General features: G+C 53.5%; 1 protein-coding gene across 1 annotated transcript in view; it reads right to left on the bottom strand.

Moving 5' to 3' along the window:
• The window catches only part of COL4A2 (collagen type IV alpha 2 chain), a 227,685-nt gene that overhangs the window by 11,660 nt on the left and 190,401 nt on the right, over nucleotides 1–25,624 (bottom strand). Inside the window, exons 28-39 of the mRNA XM_021706945.1 lie at nucleotides 22,986–23,207; nucleotides 18,339–18,500; nucleotides 15,771–15,941; nucleotides 14,937–15,080; nucleotides 11,429–11,551; nucleotides 10,930–11,111; nucleotides 8,022–8,085; nucleotides 7,750–7,824; nucleotides 7,072–7,179; nucleotides 6,245–6,352; nucleotides 5,408–5,479; nucleotides 3,533–3,658 (exon numbers count right to left, since the gene is read on the bottom strand). Of these exons, the coding sequence (XP_021562620.1) occupies nucleotides 3,533–3,658; nucleotides 5,408–5,479; nucleotides 6,245–6,352; nucleotides 7,072–7,179; nucleotides 7,750–7,824; nucleotides 8,022–8,085; nucleotides 10,930–11,111; nucleotides 11,429–11,551; nucleotides 14,937–15,080; nucleotides 15,771–15,941; nucleotides 18,339–18,500; nucleotides 22,986–23,207 (1,557 nt within the window). The remainder of the gene's footprint in view (nucleotides 1–3,532; nucleotides 3,659–5,407; nucleotides 5,480–6,244; nucleotides 6,353–7,071; nucleotides 7,180–7,749; nucleotides 7,825–8,021; nucleotides 8,086–10,929; nucleotides 11,112–11,428; nucleotides 11,552–14,936; nucleotides 15,081–15,770; nucleotides 15,942–18,338; nucleotides 18,501–22,985; nucleotides 23,208–25,624) is intronic.

Raw genomic sequence — 25,624 nt, 5'->3', positions numbered from 1 at the left:
ACCCACGGGCTCAGGCCATCCACTCACCTCAGCCTCCCAAAGGCACGGGATTACAGGCTGAGCCACAGAGTCCGGCTCTTTTCCTAACTTTTAATGTGCTTTACTCTCCAACCTGGCTCTGGCAGATAAAGGAGAAAACTCAATGTATTTTATGACCCCCATAAAGCTGTCTCTTGGGGACTCAGGCATCTTTATAAACAATTTCCTAGCAGGGCGCTGTGGCTCAAGCCTGTAATCCCAGCACTTTGGGAGGCCGAGGCAAGGGGATTGCCTGAGCCCATGGCTTTGAGACCAGCCCGGGCAACTTGGCAAGACCTCATCTCTACAATAAATCAAAAACTTAGCCGGGCATGGTAGCGCGCGCCGGTAGTTCCGGCTACTTGGAAGGCTGAGGCAGAAGGATCGCCTGAGCCCAGCAGGTCGAGGCTGCAGTGGCCGGGAGCGTGCCACTGCACTCCAGGCTGGGTGACAGAGTGCTGGACAAAGTGCTGGGATTACAGGCTTGAGTCCCCATGCCCCGCCAGGTAATTTGACTCCAACTCAAAAACAAACAAAAAACAACTGCCTGCTTGGTTGGAGGGCTGCCACCCCCTGTAAAACTTCACCTGCTCATCAAGAAACTCTTCCTCATCTCCTTAAGCTGCTCCTGGCTTTATGCTTCAAGGTTTCTTAGATAACTGGACTGACCAGTTGTTAGTCAACAAAGGTCTGAGGCCACCTATAGCCTGGGGCCTCCCTGGTCTGAAGCAGTGTAAATCTCACATGTATTGATTTGCAGCTTTTTGTAACTTTTGTCCTCTTAAACCATATATAACCAAGCTACCATTCGATCAAGCTACCATTTGACCATGGTGAGCACGTGTGTTCAGCACCTCCTGGGGAGGGGTGTCACAGGCCCGGTCACTCATATTGGTCAGAATAAAACATCTTGAAACCGTTTATGCAGTGTGGCATCATTTCACCAACAGTTGTTAAGTACAAGAGGATGTGGTGGCTCATGCCTGTCATCTCAGCACTGTGGAGGGCAGAGGCGAGAGGATTGCCTGAGTCCAGGGGTTCGAGACCAGCCTAGGCAACTCGGCGAGACCTCGTCTCTACACCAAATACATTTAAAAATTAGCCAGGCATGGTGGTGTATGCCTGTAGTTCCAGCTACTTGGAAGGCTGAAGTGGAAGGATGGCCTGAGCCCAGCAGATCGAGGCTGTGGTGGCCACGATTGTGTAATCACACTCCAACCTGGAAGACAGAGTGGGACTCAGACTCAAAAAAATATGTATCTATTTGACAGAGTTTGGCATCTTTTTGTCACCAGCGAGTTGGGCAACACAGTGCAAATACACAATCATAAGAGCCGGTGGCCACGGTGGGTTCCTGGGTTTCCCAGTGGCTCCACGACCAATCCAGACCCAGTAGGAGTGCAGAGAAATTTTCCCGTTGGAAGATCCCGGTGTCCACCCCAGGGAAAGGATCCATCTGGGCGTGGTTCCCAGCAGGACGACACAGATAGGAGAAACATGTAGGAAGATGATGCTAGTATCACCAATCACGGCAATGGCAAGGGGTTTATCGGCCCCGAGGGGAGCGGTGAGCCCTCGTCTGTAGGTGGACAGACAGTGCCACCAGGTGAGAGGCCTCTAGCTGCCATCACCGAACAACCGACACAGAAGGTGAGTGTCAGGAGACATGACTGCTGAATCAGACGATCTGGCGAAGCCCCCAGACCGGCCGGATTCACACATAGTGAGCACCAGCGTCCAAGACATGTGAGAGCGTTCAGCAAATGCGAGTGTCTGCTGGACGGGAGGAACATACCCACGCTTCCTCAGGAGCCCCTAGCTCGTCCTGAGTGTCGGGATAAAGCCTGATGGAGGGCTGTTTGTGGGACCCTCGGCCCCATCATGAGTGGATGCTCGGTTGTCAACCGTGGGAGGACTTGGGGAGGCAGGATTACCTAGCTTCACGTGTCTGAGCTGAAACTCACACAAAGGAGGCGGCTAGACTGAAACTATGTCCACAGTCTCAGAGAAGACTGCCTGATGACACTGTGGTCAGTCTAGGGAAGTCACCATGGAAAGTCTCCCCTTGTCCCCCTCCCTACCCAGAGCTGCGGCGCACAGGCCAAGGCCCCGTGTCTGCTCTGACGTCCAGGACCTGCACAAAGTCACCGGCTCATTGGGCCCATGACTTTTGTGCCAGATGGGAGTGTGACCATGGCTTTACGTTGCCTCAGGGTATTTGGAGGCAGGAGATTTGGTCCCGATGCCTCGGATGGAACGAAGGGCACTTCATATTAAGTTCAAGAAGAGTTTTGGGTTTATGTGGGTGCGGCGGCTCATGTCTGGAATCCCAGTGTTTTGGGAGACCAAGGTGGGCGGATTGCTTGAGGCCAGAAGTTTGAGACCAGCCTGGGCAACATAGCAAGACCTCATCTCTACAAAAAATACAAAATCAGCTGGACATGGTGGTCTGCGCCTGTGGTCCCAGCTACTCAGGAGGTTGAGGTGGGAGAACCAAAGAATCTGAGGCTGCAGTGAGCTGTGATCGCACCACTGCACCCCAGCCTGGGTGACAGTGAGAACTTGACTCAAAAAAAAAAAAAGGAAATCAGAAGCAAACTTTGGGATTGTGAACTAAGATTAGAGGAGACTGCAGTGATCTTCACAGATCCAGCTGCCAACAAAGGCCCAGTCTACATTTTTATCTAGAAGCATTTAATCTCCCTCTATCTCTCTATCATCTATCTATCTATCTGTCTATCACCTGTCTGTTTGTCTGCCTGTCTATCTGTCTTGATACCGGGTCTCACTGTCGCCCAGGCTGGAGTGCAGTGGCACAGTCATAGCTCACTGCAATCTTGAACTCCTGGGCTCTTCCTGCCTCAGCCTCTCGAGTAGCTGGGACTACAGAGGCAAGCGCCACTACACCTGGCTAACTTTGAAACATCTTTGTTGTGTCGTGGTCTTGCATTGTTGCCCAGGCTGGTTCCAAACTCCTAGGCTGAAGCGATCCTCCCGCCTTGACCTCCCAAGGTGCTTGGATTACAAGTGTAAACTACCACCATGCCTGGTTCCCATTTCAATTCAGACTTAAGCCTGCCTTGGTTGTGAGTACAGAGGCTGGGAGATGGGAAGATAGGTTTCTGGTTTTCCTACCCAAGGATGGGTCAGTTTGGCTCAGCTCGGAAGTTTACTGTGTTTATTTCTTCGTGTTTTCACTACTTAGAGTGCAGGTTATGGCAAAGCCTGTGCCAGGGCCTTGGGCACACATGGATCCGACAGGGTCTCCAGGCCAGGGAACCTGTCACTGGCTGCTTGGGGTGGGAGGCCGACACCTCACCGACACCCAGGGCACAGAGTACAAACAATGGAAGACTGGCCAAGAGGTTCTGTGACAAGGCATCCTCCCCAGAGAAGCTGGCTCTCCCTTGCACCTCTGTCCCGTCTCTCTGGCCCCGTGGGCCTCCCTGCCCAGCCTCCAGGGGCTTCTAGTTATGGGGACAGCATGCATTTGCCTTAGAACGTGTGGCCTCACCTGGAGCTCCCTGCTCGCCTTTCTGTCCCGGGGTGCCCACAGGGCCTGGAAAAGTGTTGGCCTCTCCGGGGTCACCCCTGTCTCCGGGAGAGCCTGAGAAGCCTGGGTCTCCGTGGACGTCAGTGCCTGTGGAAGATTGACAAAAGCAGTGATGTTAACAGTTCCAACCAGGAGAAGCTCAATTTCCTGAGCAGAAGAGCACCTGGGGTGGAAAGAGATGGGATAGGGGAGAGGGAGAGGAGGAGGTGGATCGGAAGCGGAGGTGGCCCTGGCCATTCCGGCTCGCTGCACGGCCTCACGCCCCAGAGGCTGGACATGGTCTCACAGGGACCTCGTGGCCTCCTGGGCTTTCCACATAAGAGAATCAAGGCCCGTCGGGGGTCTGAGTTCACAGAAATAGCTAGTCCTGGTGCTGGGACCCCTCCCAGGCCTCTGGGCCCTGGGCGGCTGTTCCTGATGCGATCAATGTCCAGATTCTCAAAGTTAAACACTGAAGTCGTCTCTGCTCACATTATCAGGTGCTCAAAGCAACCGGTGGCAGGACACAGCATCATGACCTGACAAGGGGTTCCCTCTTGTTTGCCCACTGAAGGCACAATGGAAACATTCACGGGTGCAGAGCGTGTGACCGAATACATCACAGACGCACCCCTAACAGTTTACCTGGAGACGGATGAGCATTTGGTGACGCGAAGAAATCTGCAAAGGGCAGATCCTAACAGCAGCCAGAGAACTCTGGGTGCTTTCTCCCCTCTTGTTTAAATTTCTCTTTCTCCACGGAACATGGATACATTTTATAAATCGAAGAGAAAATAACAGTTGGATATATTTTTAAGGACATAATAATAAAATGATCGCCTCCCCCCATGGCCCTGTGTCCTTCTAGTGTAATTTTTTAGTCCAATAGATCACATTAAAAAGTTAAATGAGAAGACAAGGGCATGAAGGCTTAGAACGAGAGCTAAATTGAAAATAGAGAAGCTTCTGGAAACCCCCGAGTCGTTCTGTACGACACAGTCTCAGCATCCTGGGGAAAGCAAGATGAAGGGAGGCTTTCTGCAGAAAAGGGCGGTGTTCCCTTTGGAGGGATAAGTCAACCTCCGGGTGACACTGTCGTATCCTAGAGGGGTAAGGACACGGACCTTATTCTGCACTGACTTTTGGAAATAAGGGGGCTTCATCTCCTTCAGGGAAAAAATGGTGCTAGAATAGTTTATAAAGGCAGCAAAAAAAAAAAAAAAAAAGCGATTCAAGGTGTCGGTTTCTCTTCCTATGAAACCAAAAGCCCTGGTTCGCTAGGGCATTGCTGAGGACTGAGTTGTGTCCCCTGCCCGACTGCCCCCGCCCAATGGTCCGCTGGCTCCCAACCCTGATGCGCTGGTACTTGGAGCTGGGCCTCTGGTGAGACAAGGTCGTGAGGGGGGAGCCTGACCATGGGGTCAGCAGCCTCATGACAAGAGACGCCACAGCGGGACACGCTCGCCCTCTCTGTGGCTCTGTCTCTGTCTCTCTGTCTCTGGCTCTTTCTCTCTGTCTCTCTCTGTCTCTGTCTCTCGCTCTGTCTCTCTCCTCTCTCTCTCTCTCTCCCTCCCTGTCTGTCTCTCTCCTCTCTCTCTGGCTCTGTCTCTCTCTGTCTCCCTTCCTCCCTCTCTGTCTGTCTCTCTCCTCTCTGTCTCTGTCTCCCTTCCTCCCTCTCTGTCTCTCTTCACTCTCTCTGGCTCGTCTCTCTCTCTCTCTGCATGTCTCTCCCTCCCTCCCTCTCTGTGTCTGTCCCCACTCCCCACCAGAGGTGACCACATGGCACTTCCCTACTCTCTATGCTCCAAGACCTTCCCTTCCCCCTCCCGCTGGGCCACAGGGCTGGGCAGCGAATACCTGGGGGTCCTGGGAAGCCTTTGGTGCCAGGTAAGCCATCGAGTCCGCCGATGCCTCGGATCCCCGGGAAGCCTGCGAGGAAGTCACCCGTGATGTCCCGTGCGGGGTAGCACAGAGGGCGGGGGAGCCCACCAGTCCCTCAGACATGTTTTCGATGGCTGTGAGACCGTCACCCCCACACCTCTGTGGAGCCCACAACAGGAGGCGGTTAAGCCGTGGACTCAGTTTACACAACGGGCAAATGGCCACTCCTGGGTCACCTGGCAGAACCGCTGAACTGAAACGCCGTGTTTACAGAATCTCGTACATGGACTCGTTAAAGCCCAAGAGCAGGGAGGTGATGTGTCCCTGTCTCCTCCCAGTGCTCGGTCACTGGCAACCTTCCCATTCCCCCTGGGATTCAGAGGATCAGCGTTTCTCAAGCGGGCACAACAGACAGGCCACAGAGTGGGCAGGCAGGTGGCAGGACGGCCGTCTCAGGGCTGGGCTGGGTGCGGCAGCCTCCTTGGTTCTCTCAGGAGGCCAGCCTCTGAGGCTCCAGTCCCACCCCCGGACCTTACTTCCTGGCTGCAGGGGAAGACACTCAGCCTGTCCCCCGTCTCTGCTGGGAGACAGCGATGGAGGGACCCTAAGGTTTTCATTCTCCCTTCTGGGGTGAGACGCTGTGGAGAGTGGGCCTTTCTCCCCCCTGGACGGGGACCCTGTGAGCCCGGGACCGCCGTGGGGGTGTCAGCACCAGGCGTGGGTGCAGACACACCTGCTTGCTCTCACCTGCAACCTGGGGACACCACCTGGTGAGCGGCATTGCTCGGGGAACCACGTGTGCCCTGTGCTCACCTGGCAAGCCTGGCACCCCTGGCCAGCCGTGGGTTCCTTTGTCGCCAGGACGTCCGACCCTCCCTGGGTCTCCTTGTGGCCCCTGCAGCCCGGTCAGTCCTGGAAAGCCTGGGGTGAACAGAGCACTCAGTCAGGGCACACAGGACAGCCCACGCCTCACACTGGGGTCCTGGTGCACCGGGGGTGAGAGGGCGCAGGGCAGACACTCTGGGGTGGAGGCAGTTGCTTTGGAAGGGGCCCTCGACCAGCCGGGCTGCAGCTCCAAGTCTGATGAGAAGTGGACCCTCCCTTCAAGCTGAAAATGCACGTGACCTCAGACCCCCCACATTCAAGTTCAATAGGATTTGCTCAGCCTTGCCCAAGAAAAGAGCATGTCATTTGAATTCTTGACACACCAGGAGCCCCGCCCCGAAGCAAACGCCTTGAGAGATTAGCTTCTGGGGGTCTCCAAACACAGCAGCCACAGCAGGTGGGAGCCAGCCCATGCCGGCTTTCCGTCTCTAACTTAGGATTCTCGTATGGCTGTCTGCATGCTCACATGCATGAAAGGGCTCCCTACAGGTAACCCCGTCTTTACACGAGAGACAGATGCATGTCGCAGAGACACTCCTTTTCCGTCCCTGTGCCTCCCCGTGATGTCCAGGCCTGCCTCCCAGCCTGGGAGGTGGCTTCTGTTCATGCCACTGGCCCTGCGGGGGGAGCTCGGTGACTGGGCTGTGTGCAAACGCAGGCTTCCCAGAGCGGGATGTGGTTGGAACAGACAAGGACAGGAATATACAAAGCCGGTGCCTGAGCTCAAGGAAGGCCGCGGGACTGCAGGACTTTACCTGTCTGTCCTTTAAGTCCTGGAGGGCCCTGGACTCCGGTCACACCTGGTATCCCGGGGAAGCCGATGTTGCCCTCTGAGCCCTTTTCTCCAAAGAATCCCTTTAGACCTGCAACCACAGATTTGTTGCTTGGAACAGGCATCAGAACGGTGTCCACCTGGGGCCTGGCATGCGTAGGACCCTGAGGGATCCCAGTCATAGGACACCCGGTGCAGGTGGGACCCCGAGGGATCCCAGCAACAGGACGCCCGATGTGCAGGACGCCCGGTGAGCACATAGGACCCCAAGGGGTTCTAGCTGCAGGACATCAGTGCATGTAGGATTCCCAGCCTACATGACGCCACTGCCTCCCTGAGTGCCTCTGTCTGGGGATGCAGACAGGTACCTAAGCTCCTCCCTGGATGGATCTTCTACTGACCCCTCCCCGAGCCTGTGGCAGCTACAGATAGCCCCCAAGAGACCCCTCACTTGTCTCAGGGAAAACAGAACACCTCCAAGGACACAGGGCACAGTAGTCCCCACCCTTCTGCCCACGGGACCGCAGCTCGAGAAGACCGCACGGCCCACAGAATTCCTGATAGCGGTCATCAGGTTTACCACTTTTGGCAAGCCGAGCTCACCGACAAGGGCTTGGGGCTGCAGCTGACGGAGAAGAAGGACAGATGGTCACTTGTGTACCTGGTACTCCAGTGCCGCCCCGGTCTCCCTTCAGGCCTGTCCTTCCTGGTAAATTTACCGCGTCCCCGATGTCACCTGTGATGTGCAACATAAGGTGGTTAAGAACGGGTCTTCCTGCTGGGCGGTGGTGAGCTTTTCACTTCTACGGGGCTATATTCTCAACAAGAATCGTTTGTGTCAAAGTTGCGAGCAGCGCCTGCGGATCCCAGGTGGCCTCCCACGCTGGTGGGCTCTGAGCCGTGGACGTCCCCCCACGTTCGGGCGGCACTCACCGAAGTCTCCAGCAGGGCCGGTCTCGCCATACAGGCCCTCTCTGCCCAGAGCACCCTTCTCACCCTGAAGGGAAGGCAAACAGGAAAGCGTCTCAGAAGGCTGCGGTGAACACAGTCGGGAGTGTGTTTATCTCATCAGTGGCCATGCTCAGAACAACGTGCATGGCTGGTGGTCTCGTCACTCTGCAGAAAGCGCCTGCAGTTTTTCAGGACAACATGGCAGGTGCTTGATCTAGCTGTTCTTAGGAAACTGTCAACTGAGAAACATGGAACAAGCCTGAGCCGGGCATGGTGGCTCACGCCCATCGTCCCGGCATTTTTAGGAGCCGGAGGCGAGAGGATGGCCTGATTCCGGGGGTTCAGGACCAGCCTGGGCAACTTGGTGAGACCTTGTCTCTACAGTAAATTAAAAAGGAATTAGCCGGGCATGGTGGTGAGTGCCTGTAGTTCCAGCTACTTGGGAGGCTGAGGCAGGAGGATTGCCTGAGCCCAGCAGGTCGAGGCTGCAGTGGCCGCGAGTGGGCCACTGCACTCCAGCCTGGGTGACAGAGTATGACTCTGACTCAAAAAAAAAAAGAAACAGTCTTGGCAGCTTCATCGACACGAATAGCATCCATGATGCAGGCCTCTATCATGGTGGTGTGGTCGTCATGGCAGCCACGCTTGCACTGTCCTCACCCGCCAGGCTCTCTGAGGGCAGATGTGTCAGGTCCCATCTCAAGAACTTACTTATGCCTCATGACAACCTTACAGGGTAGGCACTGTTATTTCCTGTTTGACAGAGGAGTGGGATTAAGCACAGAGAGGTTGAATGATTTGCTTACGGTCACCCAGCTAGAAAGCTGGGGAACTGAGATAGCCATTTGGGCTGCTGTGGCAGGAATTGCTCTCTAGAGTATAGAACAGATACGTGGCTGGGGACTCCTGTGGGAGACTTCTCCACAGCTATGTCGGCTGCTGACAGTGACACTGGGTGAGGCCCAGGTCACTCTGTGACTTCATGGAAACCACAGTTTTCCTCTCTAACATGGTTTCTGCCTCAGACGGAGAGTGGGAGTTCTGGCCTACCTCAGGGCCCCCAGTCTCACATTTGCATGGACCCGAGACTTTAGTAGGATGGAGATTCCTAAGCATGGCTTCACGTGAGTCTCTGTATTGTTAACACAGCTCCATTGTGTGTGTGTGTGTGTGTGTGTGTTTTTTCCCGGGCTGTGTTATTTGTTTAATTAATGTTAGATGATGATCTCTTTTCCTTTCTCAAAGTTTACTTTCTTGAGGCATAATGTATACATGATAGAGTGTACTAATCCTTTTTTTTTTTGAGTCGGAGTCTCACTCTGTTGCCCAGACTGGAGTGCAGTGGCATGCTCATGGCCACCCCAGTATCGACCTGCTAGGCTCTGGCGATCCCTCCGCCTCAGCCTTCCAAGTAGCTGGAACTACGGGCGCACGCCAGGCTAATTTTTTGATATATTGTAGAGATGAGGTTTCCCCAAGTTGCCCAAGTTGGTCTCGAACCCTGGGCCTCGGCCTCCCAAAGTGCTGGGATGACAGGCTTGAGCCACCACGCCCAGTCAGAGTGTACAAGTCTTAAACGCACAGCTCGACGAAATGTCACTCATGTGGCGATCCGGTAAAGAGAACATTTCCTGCCCTCTGTAAAGTTTCTAGTCAATAATCCCACTCAAGGGAGCCGCTCTTCTGACACCTCTATCAGACTGTCAGAAGATATTCCAGCTCTGGAATGTCACATCCTTGGAATTGAGTCACATGTTCTTTTCTGTCTCTGATTTATTTTGTTCAACACAGAGTCTGTGAAATGTAGTCTGTCGCACTTGTTGTTGCACTTATTTTGCTGTGGACCAGTCTGCTGTCTGAATGTACCATGTTTATTCTTATTTCTGTTGATGGATGCTGAGGCAATTTTCCATTTTGGGGCTTTTATAAGTAAAGATGCTGTGAACTTGTCATAACAGTAGACATAAGCATCTTTCTTTTTTTAAGTGACCTGACTAACTGCACACAAGACTGGCTGTACAATCCCTTCAGCTATGGATTTTGGGGGTAACAGGAGGAAGACCCCTGAATTCCGTGTACACAGGGGGTCCAGATCTATGGGCAAGCCAGAGTTTGTCACTAAAGGTTCCCACCAAGGTGGCTAGGCCTTCCGATTCGCCCAAAATGTGCTGGTCCCACTGGGAACGCCAGAAATGAATGAGTTGTGTGCTGAGGACCGTGAGCGTACAATACCTTTACATGAAAGAGGATAAAAATAGAATTCCATCAAATACAGTCCGAGGGACAGCCCTCTCGGTGCTAGGTGACACATGCTGTCTACACTACATGCCATAAACCTGCAAGGAAGCCGCTACCTTCATTTTACAGGTGGGGAAGCAGGCATGAAGAGGAGAAAGCCCCGGCCAGAGTCAGGGTTCGCCATTGCCACTGTTCACGTCAGAGTGTCTGGCCCCACGGCAAGTGGGTTCTAAAGACATTCGCTGAACCAAGGAACAAGTACATGGTGGGCCTGAGTGGAGATCAAAGCTGCCCAACTTCTTGTCCCTGCTGGGAATCAGCAATGCGCTGTCCGGCTTGATGTCACGTGTGGTCAGATTTAGTGTGCTGATCTCTGGACATCCAATTCTGTTCTCTCAAGGCCCCCATGTAAAAAAAACGCACACATCACGTTTCATCCAACACACGCCCATGAAAGGGTCAACAGCTGCTGGGTAGACACGCACATCACCATCCTTCCATCAGTCCATGACCCAGAGCATCCCGAGAGGCTGACTTGGAACCCGAAACAGGGTCACGCTCACCCCCGTAAATGCCAGACCCAAGTGCTTTTGTCAAGAAGCAAAGGACAGGGGAGCCCACGAGAACAAGTTGAGCAGCAGACACCACTCACCCGGCTTCCTGTGAACCCCGGGAATCCTATAATTCCGGGAGGGCCAGCCACTCCAGGGAATCCTGGCAAACCTGGCACACCGGGGACTCCGATGTCTCCCTTGACTCCTTTGACGTAGCCGGGCCTCCCAGGCAGCCCAGGGACGCCCGATAGCCCAGGGATCCCTGGCATTCCTTGGAGACCTGCAGGGAGACCCCAGTGCAATGCTCTGGTGAGGACACGGCACCCTCCCTCCCGCAGCTTTCAAATTTGCAGTCCTGAGTTCGAGAGGTCTTCAGAGGGGAAGGCAAAGCCACCCAGGCCTCAGGGCGTCAGCCTCCTCCCGAGGCAACGGCTGGGAGCCCAGCGTGGGACACGAGGGCACTGGGCCCTTAGGCCAAGCAGAGTCTGGCGGAGTGCAAGGGTGTCTCAGTGGTGGGGGGGGGCGGCAGGGCGGGGGCGGGCGGGCTTCCGGGAGGAGGAGCCCAAGTGGCGGGTCGGAGGTCAGCTGATGCGTCACCTTTCAAGCCCAGGTAGCCTTTCAGCCCCATCGGGCCCTCATCGCCCTTCTCCCCTTTGACGTCTTTCATTCCGGGCAGGATGACGGGGGGAGGTCCTGGGAGGCCGGGCTCCCCTCGGCTGCCTGGAAGGGAGCAGAAAGTGGTCGTTTCTGGGGAGTTCTGGGCCACGGCCTGGGTCACAAGCCCTGGGTGTGCACGCCTCCCCCAAACCAGGACACCTCGGAGAGAGACCCAGGTGGAGGGTTCCTCCCCCCCCTTTCTCCCTTGTCCCTCTGTCCTTCCCTCCTTCCTCCACCAGAGCAGAGCGGGATGGGGGACAGGGCCCCGTGGCCCCGTGGACGACGTCACCAAGCAGAGAACTTGGAGGTGGATGGCCGCACCTGCCAGGGGATACCGAGGGCAGCAAGAAGGCGACAGAGAGACCCACCCAGGCCCCCGTGGCTACACGTGGCATTTCGTGGGAGTGAGCTACTTTCCTACGTGTGCGCTGATGAGGCGAGTCCAACTCCATCATGGCAGAAGGCTCGGGAAGGGGGCTCCCCTTCTGCCAGCTCCTGGTTGACCTGTGCCCAGCTGGCCTTGGGGATACCCCAAGGATCAACCAGAGTTGGGAGGTGACAGCCACAGGGGGTGGCATGTGGGCTTCTGAGGAGTGAGTGACTGCAGGGGCTGAGGGCCCCGGAGTCGCTGGCCAGCAGGGAATGGAACTGTGGGCCCAGGTCAAGACGGCCCTGAGTCCACCCTCGCGGGAGTGAGTGAAATTTGGCCAAATGAAAACAGCTCGCTCTCATTCATTGAGCACTTAGGGAATATTTAGTGCTAGGCTAGATATTGGGGGGCTCAAAACCACAGATTGCTCCTGTCCTCAGAGAGCCTGTGCCCAGGGGTGAGACACACATGCACGGTCAATTCCATCCCAAGGAGTTGACCCACGTAAGGAAGATCCTGAGAGAGAGAGAGAGGGGCATACCTTTGACACTCGGAGAAGCTGTGGTGGGACTGAAGGAATAGGTGTGGGAGCCAAGAAAGGGTACATTGTATTTTCCATATATATGTGTGTGTATATATATATGGAAAATATATATATATATTTTCAGTCTGAGTCTCACTCTGTCCAGGCCAGAGTGCGGTGACATGATCATGGCTCACTGCAGCCTCGACCTCCTGGGCTCAGGCGATCCTCCTGCCTCAGCCACCCGAGTAGCTGGGACTACAGGCCCGTGCCACCATGCCCGGCTAATCCTTTGATTCTTTGTAGAGATGAGGTCTCACTATGTTATCCAGACTGTCTCGAACTCTTGGCCTCCCGCCTTGGCCTCCCAAAATGATGGGATTGCAGGCATGAGCCACCACACCCCGTGACATGTTAGATTGAATTTAAAGATATCACTTCTTATTTGATGACCTGATATCTCCAAGTTAACATGAAGATGACTGGAAAACGCAAGGGTGAGCAAAAATCTTGGGAAAATCAGTGCCCTCCATTGCAGTTTTGATTTTGTTGAACATTTGCAAAAGTTGAAACTCTTTGGGGAGTAACTAAGGTTTTTTAAAAATGTAGAGACAGGCTCTCGCTATGTTGATGTATAAGCTATGTATCGTATAGCTGGCTCCTTTAAAGAGGACAGTTATGGCAGGGTGGGTGCAGGACACCTAACATCCATAAAGGTACCTGATCCCAAACCAGGTGAAGTAAGGACCAAAGGGAGGCCCACACTTTACCTGAACAATGGCCACTTGTATACCTAAATCTGAATTGTACCCCACATCTTCCAAAAAAAATTAAAGAAAAAAAGAAAAGAGAACAGTTACTTGGCTTTTAGTGTAAGCATCACCATGATCGCACATGAGAACATTTTCATCGCAGAGAATGAGCCCTGTGGCCCCGAGCATCCTCCCTGACGGCTCCTCCCAGCCCTGGGAGCCCTTATCTTTTCTTCCTCTCTGTAGATTTGCTGACTCCAAACATTTCCCAGAAACGGAACCAGATCGCACGTGGCATGAGGTTATCAGGGTCCACCAGCACTGTAGCACGTGGTGGGACTTCCTGCTGTTTTATGGTGGAATGGTCCCCTGCACGGCTGTGCTGCATTTTATTTACCCGCTCACAGACAGACTCATTTTTGGCTGCTCTGGGTAACGCTGCTGTGAACACTGAACATTGTGCACACGTTTCTGCCCGTACGCATATTTCCAATGATCCTCAGCTAGAAGTAGAATTTCTGGGTTAACTTTTTAATAAATTGCCAAACTAGGTCAGGTGTGATGGCTCATCCTGTCATCCCAGCACTTTGGGAGGCCGAGGCAGAGGATCACTTGAGCCCAGGAGTTTAAGACCAGCCTGGGCAACACAGCGAGACCCTGTCTCTGCAAAAAGTGAAAAAATGAGCTGGATATGGGAGCACGCACCTGTAGTCCCAGATACTCGGGAGGCTGAGGTGGGAGGATTGCCTGAGCCCAGGAGGTCAAGGCTGCGATAGCCATGGCCATGCTATGGCACTCCAGCCTGGGTGACAACGTGAGACCCTGACTCAAATAAATAAAAAACATAAATTGCCACAATGGCTGCAGCATTTTGCCTTCCCATGAGCAGCGTGTGGGGGTCCCTGTTTCTCCACATCCTCCCAAGCACTTGCAATTAGAATTGTGCTTTTAGGACCACTCGATGTTTTTGGGACAAAGGCGTCAGGACAGTTGTCATGAAAATGCGACTTGTTGGTAATAACGTCGGTGAACAAGGTGCCTCCCCTCCGAGGCACCCACCTCATCTGTGGTCACAACCTCTTGACACAGTGGGCACGGTGATGTCCTTCCACCTGGGATACTGTGCTCTCCTGAGCCATGCGGCCCTCCCCTCGCTTGGAATTCACCTGTCCCCTCTGTGCACCTGGTCTCCCTCTTCACGCTGTCGATGGAGCAGGCATGGAGGACTACATTTTTAATGACACATTTGGTTCTCACTGGTGCCATCATTGTGTCCCCAAGAGTCTCCTTTGGATAGGACTATTGATCACTGTCAGCGTGTTGACGCGTGGGTGAAGGCTTCCCACCATTGCTAGTTTGGTCTGTTTGTTTGTTTGTTTTAGAGATGAGGTCTCGCTCTGTTGCCCAGGCTGGAGGCCAGTGGTGCAATCATAGCTCACTGCAGCCTCAAACTCCTAGGCTCAAGCTATCCTCCTGCCTCAGCCTCCAGAGTAGTTGGGATTGCAGGCATGTGCTATCTTACCCAGCTAATTTATTTTTATTTTTAGTAGTGACAAGGTCTCGCTGTGTTGCCCAGATTGATCTCAAAATTCCTGGCCTTGAGCCATCATCCCACATCAACCTCCAAAATGCTGGGATTAGAGGCGTGAACCACTGTGCCCAGCCATGTCTGTTGTTTGTTTTACCAGCGTCTGGCTTTAGGATTCCTGGATGTGGTGGAGTCTGATTCATTCTGAGAATGTTACACACACGAGTGAGTCTGGCCCACGTACGGAAGATCCTGAGAGAGAGAGAGGGGCATACCTTTGACACCCGGCTCACCAGCCAAACCCTTCAGACCAGGAATTCCAAAAAATCCAGCCTCTCCTTTGCTTCCTCCAAAGCCGGGTCGTCCTTGCAGTCCAGGCATGCCTTGGAAACCGTCCATCCCCGGGGAGCCTCTGTCTCCTTCAGAGGAAAAGAGAGAAGTGAGGGGTTAGGCAGGGCTGAAATGCCCAGGAAAGGGCTGCCTCGCGTCCCCATGACGGGGACAGTGGGATCCAAGTGATTTGAGCCCCAAATGGGCATTTCCGGGCCACCAGGTGCTAAAGATGTTTCTCCGTGACCTCTGTGTCCACAGACAGGATTACAGAGTCAGTCTGTCCTCAGCATGGGCGTTGGGAAGTCACAGAGTCAGGCAGGGAGGCAAGGACGGAGTGTGGAAGGGGACCAGGAACACGGCCATCACGGAGAAGTCCAGAGGCACACCGGGAGTGATGCAGGACTCCAGAGAGACGTTTCAGTTCTGTTTTTACCCAACAGCCTCTGGCTCTAGATCTAGCCTCCTGGGTGGGCCTCCTCCCCCGTGTCCCCATGCAGGTGCTAAGTCCATTTCTCGGACAAGAGCCGTCTCTCTTGGTAAGGTAACACACTGGCTTTCTGAGGCTCTTGGGTGCCACCTGAGTCTGGGTAGTGGCAGTCAGCCTTCCTGGGCTGCTGCCTCCTGGGTGGGGAGGTCCTGAGGCCTCAGGCCTGCAAGCAGGTGTGTGAGGCCAGCCTCCCGACAGTCCCCAGTGCATAGCAGAGCTGCCCTGGCTCGGAGTGTCACTGGCCCAACCCCCTGAAAAGGTGACCACCTGGCCACGGTCACACAATTACCTTTCAGCCCAGGGGTGCCAGGCATCCCAAGCATTCCTTTAAATCCAGGGTTCCCTCGATGGCCTTGCTCTCCTGACATGCCAGCATCTCCTCTGTCACCAGAGACGCCTTTCATGCCCACAGGGCCGGGGACGCCTGTGTCCCCGGGCTCCCCTCTGTCCCCAGGCAGACCTGCCGGAAAGAGGAGGAAGCAAAATCAGAGGATGAACACACACACACACACACATACACAGAGAGAGAGAGAGAAGACATTTCTTATGCTCTTAGGGAATCTGTTTTGAGTCGAAGTCTCACTCTGTTCCTCAGGCTGCAGTGCAGTGGCACGATCACACCTCGCTGTAGCCTCAAACTCCCGGGCTCAGGTGATCCTTTTGCCTCAGCCTCCCAAGTAGCTGGGACTACAGGCATGCGCCACCATGCCCAGCTGATTTTTTCTGGTGGAGATGAGGACTTGCTGTGTTGCCCAAGCTGGTCTTGAACTCCCGGGCTCAAGCGTCCCTCCTGTCTCGGCCTCCCAGAGTGCTGGGACGACAGGCATGAGCCGCTGCACGTGGCCTGAAGACGTCTTTACTCAGAGGCCACTCTCCTGGCTGGCCTGACCAGTGAGAGCCTTCTCACGTGTGACTCTTTCCTCAGCTGAGGCGTGGGCTCCTTCAGGGCGGGTCTGTCCACGGGCCGGCCACATGCCACGTGATGCCCTGCGCTCTGATGAGAACTGGAGAGGCCTTGAGAATCCAGCAGCAGAAGGTCCAAACCTGCCCATGACTGCTGCCCTGTGAAGCCAGTGGCACCGGGGGCACGTGGGACATTGGGCCCACCTGAGGCCACCCCAGACTCGGGATACGGGCAAGACCCCTTGTGGTGGAAGCCAGTGTGTACGGAAGAGTCTCTATATGTGGCCTACATGACGTCTGTGTGTGGTTTGTGAGGTCTACGTGAGTTTGTGTGGTCTACATGTGGTCTACATGGTTTACATGATGTCTATGTGTGGTCTACGTGTGATCTATGTGTGGTCTGTGTATGTGAGGTCTATGTGAGACTATGTGTGGTCTCCATGGTGTCATCATGAGGTCCACATGTGGTCTACGTGTGGTCTACATGATGTGTGGTCTACATGATGTGTACATATAGTCTATGTGAGATGTGCTTGTGGTTCATGTAAAGTCTACATGAGTTTACGTGTGGTCTATGTGTCTACATGAGGCCTATCCTACGTGTGGTCTATGTGGGGTTTACATGTGGTCTACGTGTTGTCTAAGTGAAGTTTATGTGAGGTCTGCATGTGGTCTATGTGTGGTCTACATGTGGCTTACGTGAGGTCTATACATGCTCTATGTGAGGCCTATGTGTGGTCTACATGAAGTCTATGTGAGGTCTACATGTGGTCTACGTGAATTCTATGTGGGGTCTGCATGTGACCTATGTGGCTTCTACACGTGCTCTATGTGAGATCTATGTGAGGTCTCTGTGTGGCCCACGTGAGGGCTATGCACGCTGTCCACGAGGTCTGCATGGGGCTTATGTGAAGTCTAGGTATGCTCTATGTGAGGTCTATGCATGGTTTACATGGGGCCCGTGTGGGGTCTGCATGTGGTCTACGTGGGGTCTACACGTGCTCTACGTGAGGTCTATGTGAGGTCTCCATGTGGCCCACACGAGGGCTATGCATGCTGTCAGTGAGGTCTGTGTGTGGCCCAGCAGTTCCCCAGCACAGACCGGCCGGGGTCCTCCACAGAGCTGGCATCTGTGCTAACCCAGAGAATTCTGGTGAAATTGGGAGATCCGAAGAGGCCAGCACGGTCCACTGAGGAGCCTTACCAAGCAGTTGTGTCTGCCCTCCTTTGGAGTCACGGTGTCCCTTGGTGATGCCACGGTGATGGCACTGTCCTTACTGGGCAACCCAAATAGCTGGGACCCCCTGTGGCTACCCCAAAACCTCGATGGACCATTTCACTGGGCTGTGAAGTCCAGAAACCTGGGGCCACTGCCACGCCAATTGCATTTGCCATGCCAAACGTGTCCCGGGCTGGGTAGTGGCGATCTACCCGCCTGGACGATGCCCATGGGATATGGTGCCCCCGGCTGCCTTCTGTCCTGCTCTGCCACTGCCTCAGTGTCTGTGTGGCAGGTGCTGCCTGTCCGTGGGGCTCCAGCGGGCACGTGGACTGCCTCTCACCTCCCTCTCCTCTGCTCCTCTGGTCTGTTCCCTGGCTCTCCTGAAGGAGCCATGTCCCTTTCCTTTGCAAATCATGCACTTTCAGCAGACAGTTTCTCCTCCTCACAATCAGGGTAGTGATTTTGGACACCAGTGACGAAAATTTCTTCCACCCCCCCAATAAAATCTTATCTAGATCCCCAATATGGATCACAGGTACAAAAGATGAGCTGATTTCTCAGGCTGTTTACATTTTCCTGGTTTGGGAAAATACATGTACTGGTTTGGAACCCTGGCGGCTCTTGGAGAGATTCGTTGGAACACAGTCTGAGAACTCCTGTGGATGGCAGGGCTAGTTCAACTGTGGGTACCAGTGAGGAGCCCGCCCATTTATGGGAGGACTTGAGTCTTACCTCCAAGGCCTGGGGCACCTGTCAGCCCCAAGGGTCCCTCTGGGCCAGGGCCTCCTGGAAATCCGTGTTGTCCTGGAGGCCCAGGTAGTCCTGGCTGGCCTGAAGGCCCCGGGAAGCCCAGCTGGCCCTTCAGTCCCGGCATTCCCGGCATCCCTTGGCTTCCTGCGGAAATCAGAGACCAGAGCTGTGGGGTCAAGTTTGCATGGTTCACCACAGACAACACCCACCTTCAGAACCTTATCCTATCAAAATAGTACTTGTTTTATTTTCTGGGTTGTAGGACATCTGGAAAATACAAAGACGTACAAAAGATGAAACCCAGGAAACTCACACTATCATCCGGGGATAATTACAAACACCTTGTTTTATTTCCTTCCTGCCTTTTTCTATTCCTCTAAATAAACCCAGAAATAGACCTTGGCAGAGTTGATACTGCACTCTGAGCACAATTTTAATCTAGCCTTTTTTTTTCACTTGACATTCTATTTTGAGGATTTTGTCACATTTAAACAGATTCTTTGCAAGCATTTAAAATGACTGCATGATAAAACTCCATTGTATGGAGATGTTCAATGTACCTCACCCCTCTCCCCTCTTCCTTCATGATCACAAACAGAGCTGCGAGGAACAGTTTTGGCGTTTGTGGGGGTATATCTATACCCAGGTTGTAGATAATTTCTTTGGGAAACCGCCAGAGAAATTGACTTTGTGGGCCAAAGGCCACACAAATACAATGTTTTAAAAACATCACCAGTTTATCCGACCTGTGTTTTCTCAGCATGGAGTGTGGCACTGAGACAAAACAGAAATCAGCAAACACGATGGGCGAAACCTGTGTATCAGCGACAGCTCTTTCTCCTAGTTTTTGCTTTTTGCTGAAGTTCTAAGTATTTGCTTATCTTTTTCTTTGGGGATTTTGGTACATTTCTAATAGATTTTAGAACCCATCTTTGCTGACTAACGTTCCTTCATATCTATTGTAAACTTTCTTCTACTTTGTTGTTCAAAGTTCAATTTTGTGTATGATGTGTACAATATTGACATTTGTATACTAATTTTTTGTATTTGTGTGTGTGCATGTGCCTTTGTGTGATATTTTGATTTTATGTTTAGGATATCATGTCTTATCCAGTGGGAAGATATGATCTTGTATTTTCTCCTAGTATATACATATTTTAAACACAAGCTCCCTGGACCGCCTTATATGGAGGCATTTACGCCCCTTTTAGAGCTCACAGCTTGTTATAGGTACCACCTGAATGAGTACTGTAGCAATGCCTGCTCCTACAGTGACTCTCTGGGCACTTTCTCATGTAGCCCACAACCATCTTGCAGGTGTGGCCTGAGACAGGGAGGCAGATGGGGTGACAGAAGAGGGGAGACAGAGACTAGAGGGACCGGGTCAGCCTAGAATCAAGATAGCCCCTGAGGTCAGGGTCCTGACTCTCCCATTGTCTGTGTAAACAGCAGCAAGAGAGACGCTGGGTGAGCTGGAAGTGGACTCCAGCGAGATGTCTGGAGCCGAGATTCCTGAAGTTCATGGATACACATTCTCACCTACTCCCACGGCCCTGGGGAAGGAGGACAGTTCTGCTGTTCAAGTTTTCTATGTTTAGGATGAAGAGCCCAGGGAAGACGGGATTGCTGGAGCAGAAGGTGGGCGCTCATGGTCTTGCCAGAGCAGGTTGGCAGCCTTGCAGGCGGGAAGGACTTACAGGGACGTCAGGTCCTCTCCACGAGGGTGGGGGCAGGGGCTGGCAGGTGCCACTCAGCATGCCCAGCCAATGGACTGGGAGGCCACGGGGGAAACCGAGAGCACGGAGCATGAGAGGCAGCCAGAGCAGGGGCCGAGGGGGCAAAGGACGGTCTGGGCGTGACACCACAGTGCTTGCCCTCCCAGAAGCAGACAGCACAGGTCGCAGGTAAACGCACTTGTAAAGATTGCTGCTGGCAACCCCTTTGGGGCCCCTCCCACTGTGGGAGGTTTTCTGTCCTCTCAATAAATCCTGCTATCCCACTTAAAAAAAAGAGAAAGGATTGCTGCTACTTTAGGGATCTTGCAAAAGTCAGGCACTGGGTGTTTTGCTCTTTCAGCTGTTTACGTGATCACTTTCTGGGAACGGAATATTCCAGGTCAGTGTCCATTTATAGATTATCTGTTAAAAAAGGAACAACTGCTAAAAATCAACTTCCCTCTGGCTGGGCACTGTGGCTTATGCTTGTAATCCCAGTTTTATGGGAGGCTGAGGATTGCTTGAGGCCGGGAGTCTGAGACCAGCCTGGGCAACACAGTAAGACCCTGTTTCTATAGAAATCATTAAAAAAAAATATCTAGGTGTGGTGGCTCATGCCTATGGTCCCAGCTACTTGGGAGGCTGAGGCAGGAAGATCACTTGAGTCCAGGAGTTCAAGCCTGTAGTGAACTATGAACGCACCACTGCACTCCAGCCTGGGCTACAGAGTGAGACTCTGTCTCTAAAAAAAAAAAAAAAAAACCTTCCCTCAGCTAAATGACGTCTATGTGTGGACTCGTGCAAGTTCTGCTCAGAAACGTAGGGGGTGTGTGTGTCCTCATGGCGGGCCCCGCGTGGCCTGCCGAACAAAAGCAGGCCTCGTCTGTCCCGTGGCATTGGCAAACTGAATTGAAACCAAAATGGTTCCTTGCAATGTCACGCTTTGGGATCTAGAAATGAAATATTCCACCTAACAAGGCACGTGAAACCTGTCCTGAAGGTGACCCGGTCACGGTGGAGACTTTAATACAGCATCTAAAGGCAACCTGTGGTTGTGTTTGTTTCTATGCTCAAACATTTTAAAGTCTTCAGGAAATAGCTAAGGTAAAAAAAAATAAAAAACCTACGTAAGTGCCCATGTGCAGAAGAGCCCAGGTGGGGCTTGTGCAGTTGGACGGCAGAGCAGATGGGGAGGGACACGCCAGATGCCTATGTGTGCCCACCTTCCACGAGCATCGAAGCTCGTCCAAGTACCCCAGGTAGGCTGGCACGGGGATCCCACCCTCCGTCTCTACTGACGGCCACTGGGTGGCACCTTGTGCCCCATCGATGGTCCAGAGGTAGTAAATAAAGCTGGGAGGGGCAGACCCAGGCGGCACAAAACAGGGTGTCCAGCGCTCGGCCATCTTATCCGAGACCTGCACACCTGGCTTGGTTCAGGGCTCTGTGTGAGTGCATGTGAGTGCATGTGTGTGCGTGCAAGTGTGTGTGTGTGGGTGTATGATCATGTGTGAGCACTTACGTGTGTGCAGGAGTGACAAGTGCATGTGTGTGTGCAGGAGTGGCTGTGAGCTTGCATGTGCATGCATGCACTCTAGCCATCTCAGGGTCTTCCTCTCTCCGTGAACCACAGCACCCACAGGGGTTCTCCTCACCGGTGTCAGCAGGTGTACAGGCCTGTCTTGTCACCTGTCCCGTGTCCCACCCCCCTCGAGGCCTGGCTGGGAGCTGATGGCTTCCCCTGCTCTGAGAGACTCTGCCAGCCGAGGCCTGTGCACCGCCTGCACAAGCGTCCAACTGCCCTGGAGGCCTGCTGTGGGCTGGTGGCAGAGGCAGGGAGGGACACGCTTCCTGCACCTCAGAGGTCCCCTCGGCCTGGGACAGGCAGCAGGAACTAATGCCAGTGCTGTCCACAGAGACACGGCTGACACACAGCAAGTCGCCGTTCTCCCGCATATTTATTTCCCACTGGGTCTCTAAATAGCGGGTGGCAAAGACCCTGCAGCCTCCAGCACGGGCTTCACCCAGTGTAAACCCCACTCTTCAGTGACCCCGCCTTCCACTGCAGCTCGGGTTTGAGGGCTGCATGCCGGTTTGGATAGTTCAAGCCATCCGATGCCTCAGTCACTCATCAAGCCCTGGGGGTCTTTCTACTTTGCTAGCCATGCATTGATAACATCGTGAACAACATTAAGACATTTCTAAAAAAAATGCATCAATTTTTTACACCAGTCAACTAAGTGTTTTCTAGATGATTCCTGTTTTCCTCCTTAGCCTCTGATTAAGCCTCTGATTCTGCTGGTAAAACCAGCGAGTGGGCAGGGTGGTGGCTCACACCAATAATCCCAGCACTTTGAGAGGCCGAGGCGGGAGGATCACTTGAGGCCAGGAGTTTGGGGTCAGCCTGGGCAACATAGCGAGACCTTGTCTCTACAAAAAAATTAAAAAAAAAATTATCTAGGCATGCTGGTGCATGCTTTTAGTCCCAGCTACTTGGTAGACTGAGGCAGGAGGATCGCCTGAGCGCGGGAGGTGGAGGCTGTGGTGAGCCGTGATCATGCCACTGCATTCCAGCCTGGGTGACACAGGGAGACCCCCAGTAACCACCCCTCCCCCAAAAAACATAAACCAATGAACCTTTTCTGGTGAGGTATGTGCAACTTGAGAACAGAGCATATTAGTAAATCTGTACTTGTAAAAGGTCTCCATACCCCACAAGCTATGGAAGGAAAACATGATATCATCATGAAAACATTCGTAGGAAAGCTGGAATTTGTGGGAAGAAAAAAAGCCAGACTAGGACCGTGCAGCATGGTTGCTTCTTACCAAATCCCCGGGAGGGAGTCCGGGCCTGCCCTTGGGAGCCCAGTGTGACTGGGACCAGGCCCCTCCAACCCCTTGACGTGTGACTCACCTCTGAATCCGGGTGGGCCTCTTTCTCCGGGAATGCCTTTCAGCCCGGGGTGGCCAGGCAGGCCAGCGTCTCCCCGGGGCCCGGGCTGGGCACCCAGGACTTTACCAGGAAGCCCCCTGTCCCCGGGAGGCCCGGCTGGCCCTGGCAGGCCAGCGGAACCCTGGGATCCGTCTGGGCCAGGGAGGCCCACTGTGCCTTTGGATCCTCGGGGTCCGATGAAGCCTGAAAGGAAACGAGGGTGGGCCCCAAGCCACAAGTCGGCATTATGACAACAAACCCCGCTGCGGGTTCTAGGAGGAGCCCTTCACTCAAGGTCCAGCCTGGGACCCCTCACCATGTCATCGTCCTGCAGGCAAGTTTTGCCTCCCTCCTTCAGCCAACGGCCCCCAGTCCTAAAGCTTAGGGAGGTGGACAAGACCCAAGAACAACTGTTTCCTAGACTTATGTCCACATGATTCAAGGGTGCGCCATGCATGCAAATAACCTCCAAGGAATAACTTTTGTGGAAACTTCCTGATTGTGTGTGCCAGGGAGGAACAGAGCAGTGTGACAGGAAATCCCAGAGAGATGAGACCAGGGCCGAGTCCCAGCCCCAGCCATAACACTAATCCTAACCATAACCATAAACCCAGTCATAACCCTAACTCTAATCCTAACCCTAACCCCAATCCTAGGCCTAATCCTAACCCTAACCCTAAATCTAACACCAACCCTAACCTAATTCTAACCCCTAATCTTAACTCTAACCCCAGCCCTAGCCTAAAATTAACCTCAAAATTAATCTTAGATCTAACCCCAACCCTAACTCTAACACCAACACTAAACCTTGACCATAAACCCTAGTCCTAACTCAAAACTACAGCCCTAACTCTGACCCTAAATCAAACCCTGATCTTAATCCTAACTCTAACCCCTCACCCACCCTAACTCTAACCTCTAACTCAGATCCTAACTCTAACCTCTAGGCCGAACTCTCACCCTAAATCTAACCATTAACCCTGACCCAGACCCTAACCCTAACCCTAAATTTAACGCTTACCCTAACCCTAACTCTAATCCCTAATCTTAACTCTAATCCCTAACCCTAGCCCTAAACCTAACTCTAAACCTAAAACCAAACTCTAACCCCAACCCTAACACCTAACCCTAAACCTTGACCATAAACTCTAGCCCTAACTCAAACCCCTAGCCCTGGTCCTAACTCCAACCCTTATCCTAACCATAACTCTAACCCCTAACCCATCCTAACTCTAACCTCTAACCCCTAGCCCGAACTCTGACCCTAACACTAACCCTTAGCCCTAACCCTGATGCTAAATCTAGCCCCTAACCCTGACCCTAACTAACCCCTAGCCCTAACCCTGATCCTAACCCTTAACCCTGACCCTAACGCTAACTCCTAGCTTTAGTCCTGATCCTAACTCTAGCCCCAGCCTGAGTCTTGACCATAACGACCAGAGCCATCAGAGCCAACACCTGCCTCCCTAGACCGCCTCCCTGGTGACCAGTGCCTGGTCATCCTGAGGTTTGGAAATGCTTAGAAGAGGAACCAACACTACTGTCACCTTGTGGGAAGGTCATGTAGTACTATCTGTGGGTGTAGAGATGGTGGCTGTCATGTGCCTTTCGTGGGTGCCACTGGTCAAATGACCTCATCAGTCACTTCCCCTGCCAGCACTCGGTCCCGACATGGCCCCAGAGTGAACTCCCACAACTGACAGTCACGAGTGACGGAGGAGAGGCCCTGAGGTCACCAACCCCTCAGCGGTGGGTGTGGGAGAGAAGCCTGCAGTTGGGAAGTGGTTCTGGGGAAAGGGTCACGTCCCAGCAGGCTCCACGCCCTAAAAGGAAGCTTCCACCCATCCTGCACAGCACATCCAAGCAAAAAGATCCAGGGAGCAGGGCTTTGGTCTCCCCTGGCCAGTAAGGCTGACCCCGTCTGCGAGCCAGGTGACCGGCAAGTCCAAGCTGGAAGCCAGAGCACAGGCTCTGGACTAACCCGACGCTGCTCAGCTGGGCCTTGAGAGGAACGGTGTGACTTAGTCCCCTGAGGCGGAGACCTGGCCTTCCTGGAACTGTGAACAGTGCCCCTGGGAGCTGTGCACTGAGGTCTGCACCTGTGACTCTTACATCAGGAATGGACGCTCTGTCTTTTGCAATCTTTGAAGCCGGGCATTCTCCCGTTTTCCGCGTGGGGTATACTTCAGCGCCACAAAGAGTGACATGCACTCTTTACCTCCCCTCTCCTCTGACCTACCCAACCCCCCCGCTCATGGAGGGCCTTACATTTCCAGATGGAACAGACCTTCCACTAGGACTGGCACGTGCCCACACCAGCTGCTGACGGGCACAGCCCACTCTGTCTCCACTCCAGAAGCACCCTGGGTATGACTCTGTGCATGCCAGCCATGACTGCCGGGAAGCTGTCGTGGCACTCAAGAAGCCATCCATCGATGACCATCCTGCTCTCAAAACAAGGTGCACTTCAGCGTGTATGCGTGAAGTTGCCAGAGTTGGCAGTGCTGTGATTTCTAAACATTTAGACACTCCCAACAGCACAGACCGTCCTCCGGGGTGGAGGGCTGCGAACTTCCCTTTGCTTTCCTCCTGTGCAGGTGTTTTACTGGTGCCTTGATAAA

Source organism: Carlito syrichta, unplaced genomic scaffold (genome assembly GCF_000164805.1).
Source record: "Carlito syrichta isolate Samal-C Ts95f unplaced genomic scaffold, Tarsius_syrichta-2.0.1 Scaffold316219, whole genome shotgun sequence".
NCBI classification, from domain to species: domain Eukaryota; kingdom Metazoa; phylum Chordata; class Mammalia; order Primates; family Tarsiidae; genus Carlito; species Carlito syrichta.
This window is presented reverse-complemented; position numbering and strand designations above follow the sequence as displayed.